This window comes from Alligator mississippiensis, chromosome 1 (assembly GCF_030867095.1).
Source record: "Alligator mississippiensis isolate rAllMis1 chromosome 1, rAllMis1, whole genome shotgun sequence".
Classification (NCBI taxonomy): domain Eukaryota; kingdom Metazoa; phylum Chordata; order Crocodylia; family Alligatoridae; genus Alligator; species Alligator mississippiensis.
In genome coordinates, this window is record NC_081824.1 from 422,034,691 (window position 1) to 422,057,894 (window position 23,204).

General features: G+C 39.8%; 1 protein-coding gene across 9 annotated transcripts in view; it reads right to left on the reverse strand.

The window, feature by feature from the left end:
- NBEA (neurobeachin) overlaps positions 1–23,204 on the reverse strand; it is an 882,854-nt gene that overhangs the window by 271,056 nt on the left and 588,594 nt on the right. For all 9 annotated transcript variants that reach the window (XM_019498256.2, XM_059716302.1, XM_059716129.1 and 6 more), the window contains one exon: positions 19,023–19,147. In XM_019498256.2, coding sequence (XP_019353801.2) covers positions 19,023–19,147 — 125 coding nt within the window. The remainder of the gene's footprint in view (positions 1–19,022; positions 19,148–23,204) is intronic.

A 23,204-nucleotide genomic window follows, 5' to 3' on the forward strand; every position in this document is an offset into this window, starting at 1 on the left:
ACATTATTTGACTAAAAAAGTAGTTTCTCCTTTGAAATACTTTGGTACTGGCAAGATGAAATGGCATCATTGCAGGAGAAAGCTTGCACAGACTGTTTTCACACTTTTCCTGATTCTAGTGAGCACTCTAAAAACTTTTCCCTTTCAGAAGAACTGAATTTCTCCGAAGGAACCACCCAAAAACACTAGCTAAGAATAACTGCAGTGTAAGTAATTTCTATGATAACCAATAAGACTAATTCCAGTTCTCTGGAATTATTATTTATATATACAATTATCTTCTCTCAATCAGAAAAAAAGTACAGCTGGCACTATGAAAAGTTGAGGGCAAGCATCAGAAATGGAGGCTGAAATTTAGTCTGTTTTACTTAGCTTGTGACACTACTAGTAGTTACTTGATTACAAAAATACTACAACATATTAACTTAAGAAATGTGGTGTACTAGAAAGTACTAAGTTAGTTTGGCAACTCTGGAACTCAACAATTCAGATCAATCTTTCTAAAATATATATTTTTTATAATATTATGCATGCATTTATGTAAAAGAAATATAGCAAGTTGTGCTGGTTTGGAAACTGCTTTGGTTTGGCTGTTCTTATAAATTTATCACTTTGCTGAGTACACCTCAGTTTTTCTGTACTGTACCAAACATTTATCTAAATGAAAGTGTATGAGACCCAAAGTTGCCCTTCAATCACTATATCCTTTATGAATTAGAGTTCCATTTATCAAAATTACAGCAAGAAGAGGTAAGGTCTCAGAGGGCTGTCTCATTACAAGGCTTGTAAACACTGTCCTTACGAAGAAATGGTTTAACACCTAACAAATCAAAAACTGATTGGGAATAGAATTTATTTGAGATCATCTATCTTCAGAAGACGTGCCATACTGAGTGCACTTCTTGGCCTTTCTACCCATTCATCAAGAAATTAACAAGCCAATACCACAGACCGCCAGATCTCGTTGGATCCTAAAACATGAAATATGTTTAAAACAGATCTGTCACAGATGTTCTATTTTTATATTCCAGGATGACTTCAAAAGGCTTTAAAATAAGATAATCTTTTAAAACAGCAGTAAGGAGAAAAATAGCTCGTCTCTTTAAATCAAACAACAAACCGAATAAAAAATTATATAGCATGAAATGATGTTTGGTGTTGTTAACAATGATATAAAAAGAGTGAGAAATAAATTAATACCTTATATCTCAGGGTGTTTATACAAAATCTAAATACCTTTATCATAATTTTTTTCAGGCCACAACAAAATTATTATAGAGACACTAATTATGGGATGCCTTCATTATAAAACTGTTCTCCAGAGACAATGAGTTTGTATTCTAGAGGCAGATGTTTAATGACTAGGTATCTAGAATGAAAGGGCTTTATATTAATGTTAATTGTAATGAGGCTCTACTGCAAACCAGAAAATGAAAAACATTAATAAAATATACAATACTTTGAAGTATGGCAACTTGTTATAAGCTGAATGCCCGGAACTGAAGTCAACAGAAGCTACAGGTGCTCAAAACCATGGACAGGTTGCTTATTTAGTGGCTAAGTATCGTGTAATTGCATGGATAGACACAAAGGCCCCCTCTACATGTGCAGGTAAAGTCGCGATTGGATCTAATTCACAATCTACACAATTGAGCCTCCTGCCATGCTGCATGTACATGGCAGGAGGCATGACTGTGGGATCGCACTTTAGATCCAATCATGTCTGATTGCCAGTGCAGAGGGAGCCTGATCCTGGGCTTCCCCTGCACTGGCAAAGAGCAGACACCCACAGCTGGGAGTCCTTTTTGCTAAAGGGGCTCCAAGTCACAGGGGCCATGTATAGCTGGGGCCGAGAGACCTTGCAACTGATGGGACTCTCAGCCCTGGTTTCACTGCATGCACAGCTGGAACTAAGAGCCCCACAACTCATGGGGCAGAGCCGAGAGTGGGAGCTCTGTCAGTTGCAGGTTCTCTTGGTCCTGGCTGTGCATGAGGCACAACCAGGACTGGGAGCCCCATAGCTCAGCATCTCAGTCCCAGCTGTGATGAGGCACAGCCAGGCCAAAAAGCCCTGCCAGTTGCTGGACTCTTGGTACCAGCAGTGGGTGAGACGCAGCTGGGACCAAGCCCTGTGTGGGCTGGGAATTTCATGCACCCCCAAGCCTTAGGGATTACGGTAGCCTCAATCCCCAGGGTTTAGAGGATTCTGGCTGAGCAAGGCGCAGCCCTGTGGCTGGGAGCCCAGTCAGCTGGCATGGGCTCCCAGCTATAAAGTTAGTACGTATTTTTGCAGTCTAAGTCTATAGCTGGTTGAAGCTTTTTATGGTGCTATAGCTACTTTGCATGTGTACCTGGTCTTAGGGTAACTTAATTTAAGCGGTTAATTGCTCAATACCTGTTTAAAGGGGGGGAGCAGCTTACTACTTGGGAGCATGTCAGGTGATTCCTAATTGTTTCCTATGTTTGCTCCTAACCCAGGGAAAGAGAAGCTAAATTGCAGTGATTTAACCCCAAATGAAGCAGGGGTAAATTATTCAGGTTTTGTTTCAGTTACTGAATATTAGAGGAAGACAAACACAACAATTATGCTGGATTTAGCTTTGCCACAGTAAACCCCTGTTCCTCTTTAAAGCAGCATTGTTTTATTTGTCCACAACTAAAATATGGATTTGCAAAGAACCCAAAGAATATTTGAGTAATTCTATACATATTCAGCAAAATACTGAGGTGCAGTCTTTAAATCAATCACATGTCTACATGTTTTATTGAAGAGGGATGGGATTACTCAAGTGCTTAAAGTTAAGCATACATTTAAATACTTTGTTCAACTGAAGCCCCTGTATTTAACTCAAAGCACACATTTTAAAGTGTTGTTCTATATCATTATATTTAAATCCTCTCTTAATGAGAATATCTTTAGAATAACACCACCTAAGCAAATTCAGTTTTTTAGAGAACAGCTATTTAAAGAAAATCCATCTTTTATCACCCTAGTTACCAGCTTGAATTTGTTTACAGTAGTATGAAATTTCTTTTGTTACAATAAAACCTGGCTTCCTGTGGTAGCTACACCATATATGGAACCAAAAAAATGTGTTTTTTAAGTTTGAATATATGCAATCACCTCCACCTTCTAGAAAAATGTACATACTTTATATTTCTAAAAAGCTATAAAACTAAAGACTGTCCCTGTGCAATATCATTAAGAATTTACTAGCATCTGTTTTAATATATTTTTTAAAAGACATGACGAAAAACAAACAGCTAAATATTTCTAGTGAATGGGAAGTCCAGAAGGCTATACTGCAGATATCACCTCTTTGAATATATCATATAAACAGTGAAGTAAAAAAAAAAAATGAAGTTTTTGCTTTCTTGGTAAATCATTTATTTTGTTTAGAGGTAGAGACTCTTGTTGTTGTAACATCTGTATGTTGCCTTTCAATTTTCAATTAAACTAGTAAGATCCTGGCTGGATTGTGCAGGTCACAGCAGGTACTAGGTATGCAAACTAAGCATCAAAGGAAACCTGCTGTGTCCAAGCCTACAAAAACCTGTCCTTCCTGAACAAAATGTAAAAATGTACAGTGTATGTACATTTGGTTGATTCCAGTACTGTAATATTCAGAGCATATATAAAACAAAACCATTTTGAACACAGAAACTAGGTTTTAAATAATATATGTATTACCTGTCCTCACCTATTTTAAACTTATCCAAACAACATGGGATTTTTAAACACAGTTCACTGTATGTTAAATATAAAAGAGAAAAAAAATGGGAAATTTCAAGAGAAGTTTGCTTGATAACACTAGCAAAAGGAGACTACTGCTTTTTACACGGTTGATTCCATAGCTTATTTCAGTGAAATACAGATAAGGCAATTTATGCAGAGAGATCTCTTTCATCTTTGAAGATGGTTGGCAGACTGCAAAGTTAACCTCATTTTAATGTTACCTAAATATACTGACAGGAAATTCTAATGTTTCTAAACATCTGGAAATCAGCTTCACGGGATAGTGGCTCTTCTTTTCTTTAAGAATGCTTTTACATATATTGTCTTCTAGAGTTTTATATGGCTTCTAAGGATCATTTTGACATATATAATGCCTGTTCACTTTACAGCGAAGTGCTGCATTTAATTAAAAATGCTTTTACAGAATGTAAAGAAAAGTTTTTGTAAAGTTCAACTCCCTTAGGAAACTTCTAAAATAAGCTTGTTTTTCCTCCTTCAAAATATAACAACAAGCACTGCTTTGTAAAATACTGCTGTTTGTTGTTGCCTTTTAACACTCTAAGTTGGCTTTTAATTTCCAGTGAAACTAGGGAACTACGGAGTTAGCTCCTCTCAAGAGATATGCATCGTATGTGATGACAAAGCATAAGCAACAAATCAGATATGTGCGAAAGAGGCATGTTTTCTGTAGGAAGGATTCTTTACTTGATAGTGTGAACTCACTTTTACCTTTAAGGGTAGGTAAAATGTAAGATTACTTCAAGTATATGCAGAACTGAAATAACATATTATCATCTACTGGTTTTGTGTTAAGCCATGATCTGTACGATAACTGAATATGTGATAGAAAATGCTTCATGAGTAAATCTTTTCCCTGCTTTACACTTTCAATAGTTTGAAATTCTGCTCTCTTGGCCCATTTTCAGTATCATGAAGTCCATCCTGCAGAGCACAGCTGCTTCTGTGTTCTGTTCTGCCAAAACTAGGAAGTGTGGAGAATCCACATGGTAACTAATCCCCTTGATTCACTAAATCCTGTTCTGCACTGATGTGGAGGGACTGGCCACTGAGTAAAAGGTGCACTATAAGCTCCTGTATGTGTTCAAGAACCTAGTTATTTGGTTTTTGCACAGCAGAACATCACTTGTGCTACAATAGGGTTCCCTACACCTGTGGAAGAGGACTGGATTTGCCCGCTACAGTTTTTATATAATCACAACATGTTTTTTGAAACTTGGCAGCACTGACTGCTATAGAATTTGTTTCCCTAGAACAGCCATAATGGTGACTATTCTCAAGGGAAGGTTGTTACTTATTAGGCTGAGATTAAATATTGCCAGAGAAACTTAAAATATATTACATTTTAATGATTAAAAGTCTCTGAAGGAACGAGGAAGAAAAACAATGAAAATTATTTATAGATGAAAAAATTGTTATGTTTATACCAGATATTGCATTCTTTTAAAACAAACAATACACTTTAAAAACAAATTATGCTGTTAAAAAACTACAAACACAGGAAGGTTTCACCAGTGAGCTCCAGACATTTTACTTCACTTTTGTAGTTAAAAGCTGAGGTTTTGCTTTAGCCCTTTAATGAGAACATACCATAGTATTTATTTCTGTGTATTTTGTGAATTAATCCTTTACTTGAATGCACTGCTTTTTTATCTGTAAATCTCAGAACCCTCACATAACATGGCATATCCTTATTGTAGTATTTATACTTGGGAAAGTTGGAAACAGAGGTTGAATGATTTACTGGTCAAAATTTAAAAAATAAATGACAGACAGGGAAGATTTTTACAGATGGGGAAACTGAGGCACAGAAGATAAAGATCTGACTTTCCTGAGTAATCATTATCTTCTGCTGAGTTTGTGGGTGTTCAGCACCTCTGCAACTGAAACCCTCACCAAACTGGTAATAATCACGTATTTGGTAAATGGTGTAGGTCGGCATGTCCAATCCAACAAATGCTTTAATGCATTTTCAGCTACCCAAGGACAGATTCTTAGTCTACCTAATGGATTTTCTCTCAAGATCATCCAACATCTGCATATGGTTTAGAATGTACCCTGTCACTGGAACTTCCACACATGGCTCATATCACACGGAGCCCATCTCCTTTACAAATTAATATCATGGCTTAAAATTCAGCCACTCAATTTATACTGTAGTCTGATACATTGCAGAAAGGATTAAATTCTTCCAATATATTAAAGATCACTTATATTATTAAAGATTATACTTGAGAAAAATAATTTCAAGTGGTAGAAATTTTCATAATTACATTTCCAAACATTTTACAAAAATACGGTAATAACTGAGAGGAAAATAACTACATAACACCAACAGTTATTGCTCAGCGGAAAGGGCATCAAGGACACTTGCAAGTAAGAGAATTGGATCAATATTAACGCGATTTTCATTTCATGCTTCCTCAACTCCAGTAAGCTGACAATATACTCTGATTATGTGAACTGCCTGTGAGTAACATAGAAAAGGTTATTAGAGCAAGAGGTGGAAATGGAATGCACTTTTTATATTGACAGGCCTGCTAATAGAGTGTACTGATTTTCAAAGCCATGCAATGCATTTTCACAATTTGGTTTTGACAGCAGAAAAGGAATTTCATTTATTTCTAATTCAAAATATTCATATGTAAGCAAAGATTTCTTAAGACAGACCACCCAAATGAGTATTCATAAACAGCAAACTATTTCAATAGAAGTAAGATTAGTAAGTTTAAATATAATTAAATTTAAGCATGGTGCAACATACATATGAAATGTTAATAAAATAATTCCCTTAATAAAGTTAATATAAAAATGCATCATAGACTTTTGAAACAGAATTTGATAACACATGTTTTTTGAGGTTACATGCCAATGGCAAATGTGGAATCTTTCTCCATTTAGACCTGGATTTTGTCTGGGTAAGGTTTAGCTTAGCTTTTGAGTTTGGAATAAAATAAGGACACATCCTAAAGAAAAGGAATCAATACAGTGGGGCCCAGCTTTGTCAGCCATTAATTGTAGCTTTCTTCAAAAAAAAGGAGAAAAATAAATACCCTAAAGTAACCTTGAAACCCTGTAAATAAGAAGACCAAGTTGCTAAGTCAGGAAAAAGAAAATGAACCAAAATTATTCCAGAAGCCTCCCTGGAAATGCTAAATCTTGGTATAGAACTGAGTGCTGCAGTTGAAAAGATATGGCCTCAGCTCCAGTCCTAGAATGTCTCACTTTCCTAGCACGGCTACTGAAAAGGTTTGAGAATCACAGGTCAGAACATCAAATATCATGAGACTAGTCCACAAATCATGATTTGTTCCCCCTTGTTTAAATAAAAGGCTCAAGCACGGATTTTTCAGCTGTTGTCTTGGAACTTTAGCATAATAATCAGGTTCACTTCTAAATACAGTGTTTCACAGTATAAAGACATTCCAAAACATGCAAACTTGCTATATTTACTTGAATATAAGACCAGGTTTTTTCCCTCCAATCAACATGGGTGGAAAAGCCCCTCTTCTTACATTTGCTTATCAGGAAACTTCATTGAATATATTGTCTATCATTAAATTGCTGCCAAAAGTAGCATGAGCTCAGTAATGGAAACCAACTGTAAAGTTGATTAAGTGCAGCCACAACTGGGCACAACTATAAAACACATGGCTCTTATGGGGCAAACAACATACTGATGGGAAATTGTGTTCTGGTCTTTTTTTAAAAAGGGGCAGGTTTTCCCTTCATAGGGAGCTGGCACCAGGCTTAGAGGTACTGCAATACCTGGGCATACACCAGGAAGGCCAGAGCCAGCCCTGACAGACTCCCCTTGGTACCAGGGATTTTTTTTTTTTTAAAGGAAAATTTTGTACCCCAGGTCCAATTAGGCAGATGAGGTCCAAATCCGTTTGAATCTTCCAAGAACCATATGTGGCCCTGCTACTGGCAAGTATCCTCTACCCCACCCTGGGTCTTCAGATACTTCCAAATCCTTTGGCAGGCATCCTACATGCAGGCCCAAGCCTGGAGACTTGGGGTTTGGATACCTCTGAGTTTTGCTTCTCCTCAGCTGCATGGCCACAAGAGCAAGCTAGGAAGGAGTCTCCCATTTCCATAAAGTCGACATGTAGCTGAGATCCTCCCACTAGAAGCTGGCTAGTGGGAAGCTAATTATGAGGCTCTCATAGGGAGCCCTTGTCCACAAGCAGACAAGGGTTCAACCCTCAACTACATAGTGCCATTTCAATTGCATTGCCTTGGTCAAGGTCAAGGTATTTCCCCTGCCACCATTGTGGCCACAGCATTTCCCCTGCCAGGTAATACAAGCATAAGTTAGCATAATCAATATGAATAAGATACATAATAGTGCTCACTGTGCTCAGTCCTCCTCAGCACTCTTTTTAAGGTCATGGTGAACCACTACATTGAATACATTTTGAATTCCTCTTAACTCCCACAGCTGACCTGTGCCTTTCTTTCCCCTTTCCAATGATTCTTGTTTCTTCACCAGCCTTAAATGTCTGGCAAACATCACCAAATGGGGCCCAAAACAGCTTACCCTGCAAAGAATCCCTGCAAAGTAACAAGCTGCGCGTCACCATAACCAAAAACCCACTCAGCGGTGCTACTATAATAATGCTAGTTACTGTACAGTCATTTAGTACTTGTGAATGCAAGTTCTAAATAACTGCACCATAACAACTGTGCAGTCAGCATCTTGTGTAGATGCGGCCACTATCAATTCTGAATGAACTAAGACTATGGCAGGGGTGGGCAAAATACGGCCCATAGGCTGGATCCAGCCCGCAGCAGACTCCATTTCCTGGCAGTCCCAGTGGCGGTGGCAGCACTTTCTGGCTGCCATTATCAGCCCAAGCCCCACTGCCCGAGCATCCCAGACTGTCCATCCCATACCCACCACTGGAGTATGGACCCACATGGACAGGGCACATGACTGGAAAGCTGGGATGGGGCCATGGCTGGGAGTTAGATGCGGGGCTGAGGAGACCCTGTCATTTTGAGGCAGTGACAGCATGGGGCCAAGACAGCTGTGATGCTCTGCCTGCACGCCCCTGCAACAGGCATGGGCTTTGCAGGCAGGGGATTACAGGGAGCGGGTCATGGCTCTGCCCTGTGCCCGGCCCCATGCTGTCACAACCTCAAGATCCCAACCCTGGCCCTGGATGCAGCTCCCCACCGAGCCACATGCCTTGCTCACGTGGCTCCCAGCCAGTCTCCATAGAGACATCGGGATCTTGGGGCAGTGACAACATGGGGCTGAGGCAGAGTTGTGATGTGTTTGCCCACACTGCCCTGCATGCAGAACACAGCTCTGCCCCAGCCCTAGCCCCACTCTGTCATGTCCCCGTGATCCTGGGGTCTCCATGGAGACCAGCCAGAAGCCATGCAGGGAGCTGTGTCCACTGGAACTGGGATCTTGGGGTAGTGATAGCACAGGGCTGGGGCCAGGACAGAGCAGTGATCTGCATGCCCCTGCCCATGGAATCTGCACTTGTAGTAGGGGTGTGTGGGCAGCAGATCACGTTTCTGCCTTGGTCCCGTGCTGTCACTGCCCCAAGATCTTGGGGTTTCCCTGGCCCCCTCCCCCCATCTTGCTTCTGGGTGTGGCCCCTTCCGAGCCACCTGGCTACGTACCCGGCTCACGTGGGTCCTGCCGTGGTGGTGGGTGCAAGGTAGATGGGCTGGGGTGCTGCCAGGAAATGGAGTCCTGCCGCAGGCTGGATCTACCATTTTGCCCACCCCTGGTCTAGGGGTACTTGCGGTAATTTCCCTGAGCTAACTGCTCCCCTGTCTCTGCATGTCTCAGCACGGGGGCTCCACTACAGACCCCCCACACTGGGGCATGTGAAGCCCCCGCACTGAGGCACACTGCACCCCAGCCAGTCACAGAGCAGCTAGTTTGGGCGCAGCGTGCCTCAAGATGGGAAAGCAACCAACCCAGGGCTGCCCGCTATCTCATCTTGAGGCACACTGCTCCCTAGCCAGCTGGGGAGCTTCTGGCTGGGGTGCAGGGTGCCTCAGAGCAGGGGCTTGCAGCACATGGAGACGGGGGAGGCAGCCTGCCTGCTCCCCACTTGGCTGGGACACAGGGTGCCTCAGCAGGGGGGCTGCCTGTTAGCTAGGCCTGCATGGAGGCACCCTGTGCCCCAGCCAGCCCCACTACAGCACACGGAGCAGCAGGACAATGTTTCCCTGCAAAGCTCACAGGCAGGGGTGTACACTGTGGCACAAAGTAGTGGCACAAAGCTGTGCTGCTATTTTTTATGCTGCTGCAAATGCATGCCCCTCCTCATGTGTACGCGGCCTCAAATGCAGTGTCTCATAGCATCTGATTAAACGAGCTCAGGATCACAAAAGCTTAAAGATTTCTGACTTAGTTAGCCTATAAGGTGCACCTCTATCCTGCTGTCTGCCTAGCTTTTAAAAGCCATAGTAGGTTAGTGTAAAATCAGAGAAGCACCTCATCCGATATTTGCAACCATGTGGAAAGTGTATAGGATTTGGCTAAATTCTATTAGAGCCTTAGGTTTCTATTCCTAGTCCTACAAGCTCTCAGTTAGATTTGGATACCGGCGAATGACAGTTACTTCCAAAGGTAAAAAGCCTTGGCTTCAAACCACGGTTGGAAACTACAGAAGACTTACCACCAGGTTGTGGTTTAGTTTACCTTTCCCTAGGCTACAAGGCACTGCTTGTGAGAGAGTATCTCTGGCGTTCCTTCCTAAAACCACAAAAAACAAAACAAAACTGAAATTGTTCATATTATTGAGAGATTATCTGAAAAAAACTGCAGTATGTGTTAAATTAATAAGAGTTGGCAATACAGATTTGCAGGGTGGCTGGAACTGAGGTGCTGTTTAGACAGCATGCTCAGCTGTTGGGGAAAGAGGGATTGAGTGACTTGTGCCCTCTTGAATGGCAAAAGAAAAAAAACATCGAAAAACTCTTCAAGCATTGAGCACAATCCTTTCCAGCTGGAAAAGAATGACTGTTATACATAAAATCCAGGGTTCTGTATAAATAAGCAAGAAAAGAGCACCCTCCCGCCCCACCAGGTATGTAATAAAGATAAAGGAGAATTGCCAGCAGAAAAAGTCAAATCTTAATAACATTTGCATCATATAAAAACCGTAAGTAAATATTACATTTTGAAATTATATTAATCACAGAGACCTCAGGAGGACCATCATCATCTAGTCCCACCCCTTGCTCAAAGCAGGACCATCCCCAACTATATCATCCCAGCCAAGGATTTGTCTACCTGGGTCTTAAAAACCCCTGAGAATGGAGATTCCACACCTCTCTGTTCTAGTGCTTTACTACCCTTCTAGGGAGAAAGTTTTTTCCTAGGTTAGATATTAGGAAAAACATTCTTACTAGGAGGGTAGTAAAGCACTAGAATAAGCTACATGAGCTTGAGTGGCATGAGTGCAAAGACAGATGGTTGAAAGGCTAGAGGGTAACAAGTTTAAGGCCATAGCAGATGCACTCATGGAACGGCCAGGTCAGATTCAAATGAAATCTATGGATTCTGCTAAATACCTTGTCACAGGAACACAAAAAAGGAAAGGAACAGGCTACCAAGGGGGGTTGCAGAATCTCCATACTTAGAGGTTAAGGCCTAGGTAGAAGAAGCCTTAGCTGGGATGATATAGTTGGGGGTGGTCCTGCTTTGAGCAGGGGATTATACGTTAAAATACACTGAAAACTGACATGGGGACTCTTATCCCTCACTTAACTGTTTTGAAACAGAAAACATGAGAAGGACATACCGTAAGTACTGTCTGAAGTATTACTAAGTGCCAGTTGCAAGAGTGATCTGCTGGAGGTTCAGCTCCCATGTGCCCTCCGGCAGCATCTTTTCAGGTGCTGTTTTGTATACCAAGTTTCCTCCCCATGCTCATGACTTCTGCCTTTGCTAGCTAGCAATGCAGATAAATTCAGAGAACAAAGCGGGCTCCTTATACAGTTTTACAAACATTGTTTTCTTGACAAAGATGATTTCCTCATCTATGCAAAAAGGCAGAAATTGAGTAGGTGCATTTGTGTACATCCCCATACACATAGTTGATCCCCTTTAGTTTTTAACTATTTTAAAACTATTTTAATAGTTTTTAAACTATTTTTGTTTGCTTGTTGGTTATTTTTCTGTTCTTTTGCATATTGTGCCTTCACTTAGAGGAAATCAGAAGCAAATGTGCCCGTATTAGTTGTTGGCAAAGAAGCTGAAAATTCTACAGTGGAGTCTATCAGACTAGAGGGGTTATATCAGCCAAAGTATAGACTGTGAAACATTTTCAGAAGATGTCAGAGGAGAGGCTCTTGAAACATAACATTCAGATTCTGACAAGAGTGATTTTTAATTTGACCTGTACTTTAGAGAGAGAGAGATACATCTACATCTACACAGATATACAAAGATATGTAACCAGCCTTGTATTTTAAATATTCAAGTGATTCTGATATTCCAGGTTTGGAAAAATCATTAAAGGTATTTGCAAAATTTATGTACAGTTATTGCAAACTGGTCCTAAATTGACCACGAAAATTCTTGTGCTTCATATGGCTAATAACTTTTTAACCAATCACAGCTTCCAGATTTGTATATTTTACGGTATTGTAAAGTACCTTTATGTTGTTCCTGCAACTTGGATCCCCCTTAGCTAGTAAGAGTACAGGGATTTCCAGTCTGAGAAAGAAATAAATAACATCCAATTCTTGCTGAGAAAATTCCATTACAGTATAATTTTTAATATTTTCTTTTTTTACATTAGAATACAGAATAATTCCAAAAGGAATGATCATCATGGCAGAGCCATTTAATGAGAATATATTCATGAGTTTTTTGGGAGTAAGAAATTACTAGAAAGAGCTTTGGCTAAATCTGAAATGTGGCAATAGCCTGTTTATTTTATATTTAACTATTATTACAAGTAAGATTTTGCTTTGCTAATTTGCTTAGTAATGCCTCATGAACACCTTTAGATAGTGAGTGGGCCAAAGCTTTTTTTTAAGTAGATTTTTATATACATCACATGTGCAATATATATATATATATATATATATATATATATATATATATATATACACACAATTTTAACAGGGCTTAATTATAATGTTACATCAGGCTTATTGGAAATAAATGTTTTGGAAGATTATTTGGAGCAGCAGTGGATGGCACTGTTGGACTATAATCATAAGGCTGCTGATGTAAGTCTTAAATTGCAGTATTTCTTAATATATAATTTATCTGGCACTTCAAGATACAGAGTTCACGCTTATTCACATATATTTTGAGAGTCCACAATCAAAAGGGGACCTTTAGGTTCAGCAGATGATGAATAATAAGGAGTTTATAAGTGAAGGGCTAAAGAAGCAACAATATTTTTTATTCCAATATTTTGGCCACTCTGCTTTTACTTGTACTACATGGCATTTCTGACAGTGGGCACCTGACTACAAAGAGAACTGACTACTTGGATGATAATTGGACTAATGGCAGCAAAGAGCATCAGACTGAGGAAGTAGAAAGACAGTATTGCTCCAATGGAAGTGGAATGGTTTACATGCCCGTCTCACATGGTTTCCTCTGAGACTGTCACATTCAGACTGAAAAACAGAGGGGACTTATTTGGTGACATCTGGAAGCCTTTTATGGATTACTACTACCACCACACACAAGTTTAAAGTACTCTTCACTCCAATATCTAAACTAGCATCAATGTAATATCTGTCCATAGAGTAGATGCTGTTCCTTAAAAATATTTGTAATTCTTTGCCTCTTCTTTAGAGGTTAAACTTTAGTATGCATTGAGCTAGGGATTTTCTCTTCAGTTATGAGCTTATGTTTCTTCTCCACTCCCTAGTATATGAATGCATGTAAGGTTTCTCAAATGAACATAAATTGGGAACTGAAAGGAAAGTCACCTAGGGTCTTGGTTTATTATTTCTGGTGGCAAATTTTTTAATTTATTTACATATGATTTTGTATGAATCATTTTGAAGATAAAACACTATTTTTTAAGAACAGTGGCCACAAAGAACTAGAGGGAAAACAAGTATAAATAAAAACTGTCTTAATATCCATTAGTAATTTGACATTATGGACATTTTAAGAAGATCTCAATTATGTAAAAATCCTTCTACAGGATTTAAATGCTGTCCACTGAAATACATTTCTATTGAAGATAATGTTCCTAACCTCAGTCAAAGGCTTTGTTCCATTGTAAGGCCATGAAAAATACCAGTGTGAACAGAAAAACCTTGAACACCGAAATGTAAACTAGCTAATTTAGTTTTCATATTATACCTAAGCCACATCAGCCTCAAACCTTCTACCTTTGACTCCATGATAAACCTCAATAAGGGATCTGACAAGCTAGGTTGCCACATGCAGGCTAACTTTATCTTTAGATAAAATTACTTTTAAAATTAGATTACTTTTATTTAGATCCTTAATATAGAATAAAGTGCCTAACTAAGCACGCAATCCTGAAAGCTGTTACTATTTTACTCAGGTTAAATACTACCATAACTGCACAAAGGGTAGACAATTATATAATAAAACACAGATTTTTCATTTTTGGGAATCAGGGCCCACTGTTGTAACAATGCTAATTAACTTAACTGGTGGAGTATCCCTAAATTCAGATAACAAAAGTGGGTCAACATATTGTTTACTTCTTTTCTGAGAGCAAAGCACTAACTTAGTCATGTTGACCTTCTCAAGCACAAACTGCAAATGCGAGTCTTTGATGGACCCAGTCAATTAATGTTACAATGCACATCACAATAAGTGTTTGTGGAAGATAGTCTTTTGGGACTGCAGCCCCAAACCTTGAATAAATTCTCTGGTTTGCACTTGAAATGCCCTTTGGGGCATTGCTTCTTCAGAGTCCTGGCTGGGTACTATGGTGGGTGGTCAACATTAAGCCTACAGTATTTGTAAACTGCTTAAGGCTAGGTACAGACATTCAAAATGCCCGAGGCAGAATCAAGCTAAGTTATGCAGTTTTCTGTTAAGGGGCATAGTTTATTTCGGTGGCAAACAGAACACACATTCACCCTTTGGTGAGGGGAGAAAATCTTAGACCGGGTTCTACCATTTTAAAGCCAGCCTGTGTGCACCAAATTTCTGTTCTGTTACGGGTATAAACTGGTTTCCAATCACTTATACCACTAAAACTGTAATGTCTGTACCTGGCCTAAGTGATTTCTTATGTATGTACATACCCAGCAAGTATTCAACCATATCTGCATATTTAGAATGAGATCTTATGTTTTACTTGTACAGAAAGCTAACACAGCTAAGGGGAAGTAAGCTGGTTTCTATCAACTCTTCTGCATTAGATTTTTCCCATTTCTCTCTTTCAACTATGATTCAATACCTCCAAACTTGCTTAGAGCTTTAAACACAACAAAAACACCACATACCACATGAGTGTAAAACTAAACCTCTGCTCCATATTTCCAGCTATTTTAAATATCAAGCATGTACCACTGTGTAGTTTCTTCTTGCATACCGGAGAACAACCGTATAACAGCAGTCCCTTAGGACTTCATAAAAATGAGATCTGAATCTGTATTTTCCATGGCTATTTTAGTGAAAAAAAAACAAAACATGCAAGATTTCCTAATGACAGAAAGCTGCTGTATTTACCAAGACACTTCTGAAAAATCTTACACTTTCATTTTACATTCACATGTGGACCGTATGTTAATAGATCATAAACATTATAGGATTAGTGTAGAGTATCAAAGAATTTAGAAATGAAAAAAAAAATCAATTAATCTGCTACAAATGCAGATACGACTATGAAACTAGCTGCCATGCCAAAAGCTAGTTAGCATGTAGCAAATATTGAAACCTGAATAAACACAAACTAGTCCAAAAATGCCTTTCGTTAAATAGTGGCTGTCCTGATTGTGCCTGTAAGTGACTATTTACAAGGCAATTGTACTACATCTAGAAAGATAGGTAAACACTTACAGAAATCATAACTCGGAAGGAGTCACTGCTTTGACAAAAAAAAATCCTTTTAGCTTCTGGGATGGAATCTAACATTTTGCTATTGTTTCTTTTAAATGGGTGTACAGACCCATTTCCCAAACTTTTCTATTCCTTGATAATTGCAAGCATTGTATTATTACAGTATCCATGTATCTGCCGTCAACACTGATTTAATTCTAGATTAGTTGTGGAGCTGTCTTTTATTTATCAAGGTCATATCTTGATGGCTGCACAAGCTTAGATAAATCAGGTGTTAAGTAGGCACATCTCCAAGGAACCTAGAAATTCTCTCATCTGTAGTCCTCAGCATATCTTATTATTTATTGCCAAAGAAATGACTGATTAATTTTGTCATCTTTGCTCTGTGTTTTTTGCTCGGCTGAAGCTGCCTGCCCTCTTCTGCAATGCCTGATCAGACCTATTTAAGTTGATGCCTTTGATCGTAGACACTGAGGAGCTTGCTGATTTAGGCTTTGACTAAACATTCCTCCATTGCAATATTTATGTGCAAAATCCTAAATGATAACAGGCAGTCAATGTAGATAACAAAAACTTGTGTTTTCCACTATTATACTGATACACAAAATAGCATCTCTTGTACTAGAATCTCAGGTCTACATTTAATGTAAGGAAAAATACAAACAATTTTTGCAATTTTTATTTTGATCAACAGTTCATTTTCCACAAATAAATACCAGAGGTCAGGAAATAATAGCTTATTTGGAAAATCTACCTTATGATCTATAAAAGATGCTATCAATTTTGTGTGCACTGCAACATCGTTTTTAGAAAATTGACATAATTTTAGTATTAAACTATTCCAACACAAAATAATCAAAATAAAACAAATAAATAAAAAGAAAATAATGAAGTTAAGCACCGTGGAAAAAAAAATCTGCCTCCAGCTCTTATTAATCACATTCCAGCACCAGAGGCTGAAAGTACATCAAACTGCACCAAATCCTTTTCACATGACAACCTCATAAATTATTCAACTCATTAGTATCACCAAGAGGCATAAAAATAACATCAGTGTTAAGGATGTTTTCTCACAGAGAAAGGTCAACTAAAAGTTTCAATATTAAAATCCATAAGCACAAGCCTCTGATAAGGAAGCATAACAAGGTAAAATCTTATTCCTCCAGAATGCTGTGTCTTACTCTTAGCTTATTTATGGAAAAGCTGTACATCAGATACATTTCATTTAATGCTGCCAACAAAATAACTTTCATCTATTGCAGTCTGACACCCAACCCCTGAGTCAACCTTGCATTGCCTCAGCAATACTTTACCTTTATTTCACCTTTATGCTAAATGCAACAACAGGTGAACAGTCACTCTTGTATGTTGAAAGATTATATACCAGAAGCGGCACCACCTTAAGCTCTCTGTTTCTTTCAATTTTGGCCCTCCTTTGCAGTCTCCTTCCACTACAAGACAGCTAGCCTATCACTGTATGAATACACTAAACTGAACAACAGCAACTACACAAAGTGAAAACAGCAACCACTTCATTTATTGCAACACGGGGAAATTTCATGTGATGAGAAGCTTTTCAATGTTGGCTTTAACTTGTATTTAAAAGTAAAATTTTCATTTAATATCCAAAATCACTATTATTCTGTGGTAAAAGAGAAGAAAAACTATATATTTGTATGATAAAGGAATTAAACTAAGTTTGCTGAGATGCAAGGCAAAATTCCCATTTATTTAAAAAATGGTGCAGTATTAGGCACTAAAAAACAGTGGGAGGAATTATAAATCAGCTTTCCTCCAGCTTTCAAGTTGGTTTAAGATCAGCACTTTTACATAGTAGCAGGCTCCTCAAAAATTACAAAGCTTGTGTAGAATAAAACAGAATCTAGTGCTACAACTCATATTTGTCCCTGAAAAAGACCATAGTGATAGTTATGCTCAAATCAGTAGCTTACTATCTGCCACTGTATTCAGTGAGTCTACACTGAATGCTTCACAGGAAGTTGAGGGGAAAAAACCTACATCATTTTGTCAAATCTGCAATGCTACATACCACTGGGAAAAATTGTTCTTAATCCCTGCTGCTGATCATGCTGCTACTATGCCCTGAAGTATTACATCTGAGTACCTTTATATTTTAATAAATATTAAATTACACTTGCTAGTGTAATTGCACAAGTAGATATATGCTTACATGCCAGACCTAGTTTCAAACTTACCACAAGACATTTGATTCAGTAATGACATGAGGTGAACTGCAGAAACTAATTAGAGCTAATTACATCCAAATATAATCCAAACTTCCAGTGACTTTATTAGGAGCTTTGGCTCCATATGGACTGTAAAATTTAGCTCATTTTTGTGTAAAGTAATTTTCCTTTCATCAATTTTTGCCATACATCTCTTTAAGTTTATTTGAGAGTAATTTCAAGTCAAAGTTACATTTATGGCTAAATATTAGTGAAGGTGAATACTCAGATCTTTTTATGTTCAACTGCAAATACAAAACAAATATAAATTAATAGGGTTTGAAGACCTCTTTCCATCCTCAAAAACTTCCTCCAGAGAGGTCTGGAAAATGACACAAGGTCTAGGCCCGGACAATATATCTCCTCTGAGACGAGGCCAAGTGTCCAGAGGTCATCCAGTTTCCTGCAGTTCTGGTGACGTGGAGTCACAAGTAACAGGCTGTCCACAAAGGCCTACCAGCCCTTCAGGGGTTTAGAAAGTAGATACAGTTAATTTGCAGTCAATACAATATTTGGCTCATGAGCACAATTCCTAGGCAGCCTTAAAACAAGCAGCATTATTTAAGTGTTTATATATTCCACAATTTGTAGAAGAACATTACTCCCACTTGACATGGTGCCCAGTTATTGCCCTTGCTATTATTTTTTTACAGCCAGTTCCTCACTGAGGAGTCTTAAATGGAAGTTTTATGCTGAAATATCTTTCTGTCTATTGTCATTTGACCATGCAGGAAAGTCAGGTTTACTACTTATCCCAATGTTTCAAAACCCAGTGGTCAACCAGGGTTGGGCAGGTGTAAAATGTCTGATGCTAGGGCTCTGGAGGACATTTCACAACTTTCAAGAGCAATTTCTCTGGCCCATTAAGGAAGGGGCCGAAAAAACTCCCGCTCCAGTTTCCTTCAACACTCACCTCAAGAAAAAAACGGCACTATTCTTATGAGTCCAGTAGGAACATGGAGGATCCATTATAAACCTTTTATTTAAATAAAACAAGAAAAAAGAGAGAAGCTAAGTTAGTACTGACCATATTCCACAGCAGCTTTGAGGAGGGCATCACAATGAGTAGATCCAAAGGCATTGCGAACAAATCGCCGCCGCCGCCGCAGATCGTCTTCCCAATAATCCAAGCGCCAGAAGTCATGCAGTTGGCTACAAAAATAGAAAATGCACACACATCAGTACTCATCACAGCTTCAACTGCAGTTCTGCATATTACACGGTCATTTCGAAGTTACTTCTCTATTTATAAAGCGTTCCTGCAAAAAAAAAAAAAAAAAAAAATATATTACTAAACTATGCAATGTTCTAACATTTCTTTACTTGTATTTAGCCATTAAAGAGCTTGGCCCTGCCTGTCTCAAAATGTTCTGCCTGCTGCTAAAAAACATTAATCACACTGAGCCCATTAACAAATGCAGCATCAAATTACAAGTATTAATGGCACAGCTTGCTTTCTTTTACAGTGTTTTTAACAAGGCTTGTAAATCATAGAATGGACCTCAGTGCAAATAGTTTGCAATTTAATGACTATGGTCCCTTAGCAGACTGAACTTAGATGTATAAAATATTGCCCACTTGAATTTTGTGGAACTATGATTAAACTAATGTGCTGAAATATTCATTGAAATAATTCCCCACTGCCCCCAGCAACCTGAGAAAATTGCAGTTTTATTCATTATTAATAACACTGAATTAGAGCTGCAAAAAAATTCCACCATGTGGTAATTGTCTTGGTAAATTATTATTCCAACACTAACAGAGTACTTGGATGATTTTATAGCTTCCAGCTAATACAAGCCATTAACAACCATGGCCATCTTCATGTTACACTGGCATTTTGCATTCAGAACCAATATTAAAGTTCCACAAAATGACACGGAAACTACTGCTAATCTACATTGACTGGGAAATGCAATTCACATTGCTGTTTGGTGTTCAATTTATCTTCATTACTAAAACTGGCATTTGTTAGCTCTTTAGTAAACATCCAAATAATATCAAGAACAACATTCCGGTGGAATATTTCATTCACCGGTCCCAGATTATGAGTACATTCTGAGCATGCACTGTAAACCACTGTCTGCATTACGAGCACCAGCAGGCACTTCCAGAGGCAGTATGACAGTGTACAATATCAGAACAGATCAAACAGAACCTATCTGCAGCATTTTTCACAGGTCCATTATATGCTCAGCCATGGCCCAACTGTATTGTGTTCCCATTGATGGATCAGCAGTGGGAATGGATTGTTGCCTGTAGTCAATGCCAGACTCACTTGGCTTTGCATGCCAAGAGTGCAAGGACTAGACTTATACCCAACTGCTGTACAGGAGTTCAGAAGAAAGGGCTCAAAGGCTCCTGGCGCAGAAACAAGGAGCTAGGTACAATCCAGCCCTCTATTTTGCACCTTTCATACAAAGGAACTTCAGGTTTAATATTACCAAAATAGCACAAATCCTAATAACATATGTTATGTCTTTGTTAATTAACAAAATAATTTTAACTATAGAAGAAAGAAAATGTATTTTTAAGTGTAACTATTGAAAGGTTAGCAATATCCCCTTTCTAGGTCCTGTTTAGAATTGTAAACTATCATGGAACAGAAGTAACAAAAACACATTGTGCGAGTGGGGGGGTAACACATTTATGTTTTAAGCACTTGGGATTTTGTGGCTCTGCTAAAGTGTCCATGCTGCCACCTATGAAAAGTCTATTAGGCTGCATAGAATGACATAATATTACAAAGATAAAAATGTTATACTAAAATAGCGTTTTTGTATACTGTGGAGGTTAAATATACTATTTTAAACATGCTCCATAATTAGTAGGGCTGTGCGAAGCTTTGGTAGCTGATTCGATTCGGAGGGGATTTGGCCTGATTCAGCGGCTGAATCTCCGAATCTTAATCAAATCAGAAGATCCATTAAGAGGTCTGAATCGAAGCAGAAGCCTCTGAATCAATTTGTAGAGATTTAGGGCTGATTCGGAGATTTGGCCATAGGCTATACAGGTTTCCCTCGCATAAAGCAAACCCATTTTATAATGTAACAGTGTAACAATGTAATAATGCAATATAATAATAAAACAACTCACCCTAGCCGCCACTGCAGCAGCCTCAGGAGCGACCAGCACCAGCTGCAACGAGAACTGTCAGTGGTGGCGGAGGGTGCCTCTTGCTGTTCCATGCCCCCCAGGAGGGCTGTGGGGATGTCAGGCTCTTTTTGGGGGTGCGTGCCCCCGGATCTGTGCGCAGGATGACAGCAGGTTGCTGCTGCACGCTGGGGCTGGCAGTGGGACCAGGTTGATTCTTCCTGGTGCTCAGGGCAGGCGCGCCAAGTTCTGGGAACAGCCCAGCGCCACCACCGGTGCCCCAGCCTGCAGTGGCAGCCGGCTGTCATCCCGCATGCAGATCCAGGGGTGAGACCAACACATCCTCCGGGGAGAGCCCAACACATCCCCCTAGCCCACAGCCCTCCTGCGGGGGGGCACAGAGCAGCAAGAGGTGCACCGTGCACCCATTGACAGTTCTCACTCCAGCTGGTGCCAGATGCTCCCAGGGCTGCTGCAGTGGGTGGGGGCTAGGGTGAGTGCAGACAAGCTGCGCCATGTCCTGTGCCACCCAGGGCTCCACTTGCTGTCACTCCCCCCAGCCCCTGCTGCAGTTGACACCAGCTGCCTGCACTACAGCACAGCACAGCCCAGGAGCTAGGGTGGGGGGGGACAGGCAGAGCCCAGTGTAGGGGGACAGCCTCGGGAATGGTACCCCTCCCCCCATCCCTTCCTTAGTCCCAGCCTCCCTCCCTCACTGCCTGGGAACATATCCCTATCTGTTAGGGCTGTCCAAAGCTTTGGTAGGTGATCCAGCAGCTGAATTCCCAAATCTGAATTGGCTGAATCGAATCAGGACAGTGATTTGAATCACCGAATCAAATCACAGTCCCTCGAATCAGCCGAATCCAAATCCAAATTGAATACTTGCTGCTTTGCACAGGTCTAAAAATTAGCCCATTAATTTAATTGTTTTCAAGAAGAAAAACCCCTCTATAATCAGGGGTCAGCAATTTACAGCTCCAGGTCTGGATCCAGGCTGCAAAGAGATTGGATTTAGCCTGTGAGGCAATGGAGGGCTCATAGGGGGCCCATCCCAGCAGGCTTGCTCCCCTCATTCCCCTGTCCCCTCCTCTGAAATACTCTGCTGCTGTGAGGGGTGTCCACAGAGTCACTAGCCAGGGGTTAACAAAGTCCTCTTACTACAGCCACTGTCTTATTGCTGCTGCATTTACCTTTATATTGAAATCAGCAATCTGCAATCGGCAGCAGCTGCAGCAGTGGGGTACCAGAGAGGGCGTACATCTGGTGGCTGCTGTGTTAACATTGGGTTTCTGCCTGTACCAACACTTCCCCCATGGTCTCTCATGAGGCACGAGGCAGATAAGAGGACTGGAGTTATTGGTATGCAAGCCCCATGCTCCCTCCATCAGTGGTGAACTAGGTAGAGATCAGGGGTGGGACTGGTACAGTGGTGTAATTAGGATGGGGTACCAGAAGCAACCACCCCAGGTGCTCACAGGGGTGGGTGGTAAAAAAAAAAACAACCAACATTTTTTGCCACTGCTGTGTGTTTTGCAGTTGCAGTGGCAATGGCAACTGGAAGTTGCCACTGCCTCTATATGCAGCAGCAGCCCTGGGCGCCCGGCTGTGTTCTTGTGCTGTTGGATTGTTAGCTGTGTCACAAGCAGCAGCCCAACATTGTTTAAGGTTGCCAACTCCTGCTCTATATTATCAACCAAGACAAGAGATAAATACCTTCCAAAGCAAGCATTTTAATGAAAGAATTAAGAACAAATAAGATGGTTATAGCATGAAGTCTACTTTAGAGACTTCATAATAATACAAAATAAGACTTAAATCCCGAAATACAAAATACAGGCTCAAAATCAAAGCTTTGCAACACAAACAAACCAACCTCCCAATTTTAGTTTTTCCATTGCCCTCAATCACAAAATAAGTAGTTTTTCACAATGTAGCTTTTGCTTCTCCTTACATTTTTCTCTTTCCTGAAAAGTTCCTGCAACATCACTAAGGTAAAGCTAAACTCTTGTGCCTCACATACCCTGCTAGTCCAGAACCAATATCATTCCTGCAAGGTGCTCAACATCAGACCCATATTAGTTAACATCAGAGTAGTGTAATAAAAGGTAAGCTG